Here is a 4,445-nt window from a genome sequence, read left to right as displayed (position 1 = left end):
TTATTTTAATTGTTTTCATCACGAAACCGAAATGGTGGAAAATAAACCCAAGTCCAAGATAATTAATAGTAGTCAAACATTCAAGAACTTTGTATTTGTATATTAGCAAAGTTGAACATTAATTTTTATTTGTACCATTTATAAAACAGTGTTTTGTGTATACTACGTATTTGTCTCAAGTGTTTACATATAATAATTTGGATCGAATCACATACATCGATGATGACGGGAATGGGATTAATGTTTAGGATAAACATAAGGTTTTTTTCCCCCAAAGGTATACCAAATATTCAAACAGTTGGCTGGTCATATACACAATCCAATGTGAAGGCTGCATTTGAGTTAAATTTGACAAAACACAATTTGGTCAATTATGATAAGAGAAAAGTTATTCATAGTTGTATTTTGATATCTTTTATTTACTCTATAAATTGCTTAAGAGATTATAAGTTATAACATCCTCAAATTAATAATTACTTGCAATACAGCAAATTCAAAGAAACATACAATGGCCTTTTGCGAAGTTGGTATCCTTTCTCTCCTCCTATTGTCCGGTAAGACTTCTTATACAGTAAAATCGATTATGTGACGTTGTTTGTCTTGATGTTCATTGACTGCTAGGGCAAAATATTGTTAATTAAAAAACCAACTGATATAAGAAAAGGCAAAATAGGTCATTTTTACCCTCTTTGTTAATTTTTGACAGCAATTATACCCCTGCCATCTAATTTTGGAACCTCGTCTACCCTCCACAAAAGATGCCATATATTTTAATAATATAGTATAATATAATTGATGACGTGGCTATCCAACATGAAAAAAAACTTGATTAGAGAAGATTATTATAGAAAGATCTGACTATGTTATTTTGTTACAGATCAAGCTAAAAAATGTACTCCGTGCGTTTCATTTTATATGTCATTTCTATCTATAAATAATTCGACCATAATATTTGTTAATTTTTATAAAGTTAATGCATAAATTATCAAATTTTACCTATTATACTCTTGATAGAATAGTTAATTGAATCTTGTGATTTACTAATAAAGTTGACTTAAGAAAATATTATATAAGTGTAGAAGGGTAAAGTTACATTATTAGTTAATGCAAGTGTAAAGTAAAAAGATGACATATCAAATGAGACGGCGGAAGCAATATGATACCATGTTTATTGTGTTTATCATTTGGGTGGGTTTTTTTGTAGGTATATTTCTGTTGGGAATATGGAAATGCTCAAAAGATGTGTCTCCAGGTTTGTGACAATGAAGTTGCTTACATGACTTGCCCCTCTTCAGGAGATGAAAAAATAACTGGAGTATGCGTCAATTGTTGCACAGCAGTTGAAGGCTGCAAATTATACCGCGCTGATGGATCGTTAATTTGTACTGGAACCCCTCAATAATATATATAACAAAATGTAACTATTAAATTCATATTCGTGTGTAATAAGGCCTCAGTTATTTTACTCTGCCCGTTTATAATAATATTTTCATCCTATACCTATTTAATTTGTCTGAGGTTCTAATAAAAATGAGAAGCAGATGCAAGCTTTTTCTTTGATTGTAATGATATAAAATTTTCAATTGGGCACTATCAACTATATCAACCTTTCATATTAGAAAATTTATAAAAATGTAAATAAGAATTTATTAGACTTGTTTAACATCTTAGCATATGTTCATTAATGAACCAGGGAGACATGAGCATTAATTATTAGAAGATCTAATTACTAAACCACCATAGATTATGGATCTTGATTATTTTTTAATTCGAACATAATGCAATCACTCTAAGAAAATGTTCTAATTTGGTTTTGCTTTAGATTGAGACAATACCCTGTTTTCCATGAGTTTAGAAGCAAAATGGCTCAGAATCCCTTAAAATTTATTGGTTTTCTCATTATTTGTGGCATGTTTTTGACAATTCTATTGACTGCCTCAGTTATATTCAAGGACTTACCTTCTGATAGCGTCAAGAATTTACCTAAAGCTAATATTGTTGACGTTAAATCTCCAAATGGTACTTCATTTCCCCTTTCTTTAGTTTTTGTTGTTGAACTTATAGTTGATTCTACTCGATTCACAGTCATGTCTACCGCGATTTTTAAAGAAAAAACATTTTCCAGGTTGCTAATGCAATGAAGTGGATTCATTTGTTGTTCCACATCAATATAACAAGAGAAAGTTGAAGTACATTCTCTGTTTTTCCCTTCATTGTTGCATTAACCGGTGAAAATGTAGTATGTTCTCTGTGTGTAGCTTGTTCTTCTAGTTTGATTGTGGCTCTAACAGTTAAATAAGTGCTTGTGAATGTTCGTTTTATCGATAGGTCTATAGATGTTTTGTGCTGTTTAGAGTTGTTTTGTTTAATTTCATTTTTGATATTTTCAGGCACAGTTAATTCTGAAGTAGAGAAAGATAAACTGCTTGGTGGCCTTCTTCCTTCAGGAATTGATGAAACATCTTGTCTAAGTAGATACGAATCCGCCTTATATCATAAAGAACTGTTTCACAAGCCATCATCTTACCTCATCTCAAGATTACGAGACTACGAGGCACTTCACAAGCAATGTGGTCCTCAGACAAAATCATACAACAGGAGCGTCGAGCTTATCAAGTCTGGCCAATACAATGAATCAGCAGACTGCAATTACTTGGTTTGGATTTCCTTTAGTGGTTTAGGAAATAGGATGCTAACTTTAGCTTCTGCTTTCCTATATGCTCTTCTTACAAATCGAGTCCTACTCGTTGATCCTGGAGTTAACATGCCTGGTCTATTCTGTGAACCTTTTCAAGACGTTTCCTGGTTGATTCCTCCTGATTTCCCTCTACTCAATCAGTTTAGTACCTTTGATCAGAAATCTCCTCGTTCCTATGGTTATATGGTGAAGCACGATGTCATTAGTAATTCATCGACTCTACCTCCCTACATCTACCTACATTTAGCTCATGACTATGATGATCAAGATAAATTATTTTTCTGTGATCAGGATCAAAGTTTTCTCAAGAAAATCCCCTGGCTAGTCATGAAGACAAATACCTATTTTGTGCCTTCTCTATTCTTGATCCCATCATTTGAGCAAGAATTGAGCAATCTTTTTCCCGACAAAGTAACCATCTTCTATTTTCTAAGTAGATATCTGTTTCATCCCACAAATTCTGTATGGGGGCTTGTAAAGAGGTACTATCAAGCTTATTTAGAACGAGCAGACGAAAAATTAGGCATTCAAATTAGAGTCTTGGAGACAGGTGTCGGTCCTTTTAAGTATGTACTGGATCAAATCATCGATTGTACAATGAAGGAGAATCTGCTGCCACAAGTTAACCGGTCCAGTGAGCCTATAGTCCTCAACCAGACCGAGAAGCAGAGGAAGACTATATCCGTCCTGATAACTTCTCTAAGCCCTGGATACTCAGAAGAGATCCGGAAAATGTATTGGGAGAATCCCACCGTTAGAGGAGAGATAGTTAGCGTTTATCAGCCAAGTCAGGAGGAATATCAGCAGAGTGAGAATCTGTTGCACGAAAAGAAGGCGTTGGCAGAAATGTATCTACTGAGTTTAAGTGACAAATTGATTACAAGTGCATGGTCAACTTTCGGATATGTGGCTCAGGGTCTTGGAGGACTGAAACCCTGGATACTATACAAGCCTAATGAGAACAGAACAGCACATAATCCGCCTTGTGTTCGAGCTTCATCATTCGAGCCATGTTTCCATGCCCCACCTAACTATGATTGCAAAATGAAAACGCCAACAGACGCGAGCAAAATCGTTCCTCATGTCAGGCACTGTGAGGATGTGAGCTGGGGCTTAAAACTATTTGACTAAAATGGTGAATTATAGGGCTCCGCCCAACACGTCCATTTAACACCTTTAGTGAATTATAACATTTTTGGTGATCCAAAGAGTGAGTAGAGTAATTTTCTCTTCCTTTGTTCTTGTTGAAATATTAGTACAAAATTGACAATCGCTTGAAAGCTTCATTAATTGATTCTCTTATTTGGGAATTGGGACCATTCTTAAAACAAAATAACATATCAAACTAATTAAACAATTTTGATTTATTGATGAGGTCGCCAAAATCAGTTGAGTAGTACTTAGTAACCAATAACATCGATTATTTATACTCCCTCCAGCTCAAATTATTTGTCCTTACTTTTAAAAATAGTTCTCTTAAATTATTGATCATTTTAGAGTAATTATTATTGAAGACTTCAAATATTGAGGTGTATGTTTGACATGACACTAAACAAACATTAGAGCATGTGATATTTCACTATTAATTAAGATTACTTAGATAAGTTATAAGTTATTGATTGATTTTATGAAAAATTAAAAAATATTTTATTATAGAATGTCATTTCTATTAATCTCAAACTCAAATATATTTAAGATTGTAATATTAGATCTGTAAACGGGCCCTTTATATATATATATATATATA

General features: G+C 33.3%; 2 protein-coding genes across 2 annotated transcripts; both read left to right on the top strand.

The window, feature by feature from the left end:
* Nucleotides 1–379: 379 nt before the first annotated feature.
* LOC107022961 (proteinase inhibitor PSI-1.2) lies at nt 380–1,583 on the top strand. Its single transcript, XM_015223520.2, is given in 3 exon segments — nt 380–554; nt 1,205–1,220; nt 1,222–1,583. Coding segments are annotated over 3 exon segments (243 nt in total). The 5' UTR covers nt 380–508; the 3' UTR covers nt 1,403–1,583.
* Nucleotides 1,584–1,862: 279 nt separating this feature from the next.
* Nucleotides 1,863–3,870, top strand: LOC107022874 (galactoside 2-alpha-L-fucosyltransferase-like). The gene is made up of 2 exons (XM_015223451.2): nt 1,863–2,019; nt 2,391–3,870. The coding sequence occupies exons 1-2, from the start codon at nt 1,863–1,865 to the stop codon at nt 3,827–3,829; spliced, it is 1,596 nt and encodes a 531-aa protein (XP_015078937.1). The 3' UTR covers nt 3,830–3,870.
* Nucleotides 3,871–4,445: the final 575 nt, after the last annotated feature.

This window comes from Solanum pennellii, chromosome 6, assembly GCF_001406875.1.
Source record: "Solanum pennellii chromosome 6, SPENNV200".
In the NCBI taxonomy this organism is placed as follows: Eukaryota; Viridiplantae; Streptophyta; class Magnoliopsida; order Solanales; family Solanaceae; genus Solanum; species Solanum pennellii.
This window is presented reverse-complemented; position numbering and strand designations above follow the sequence as displayed.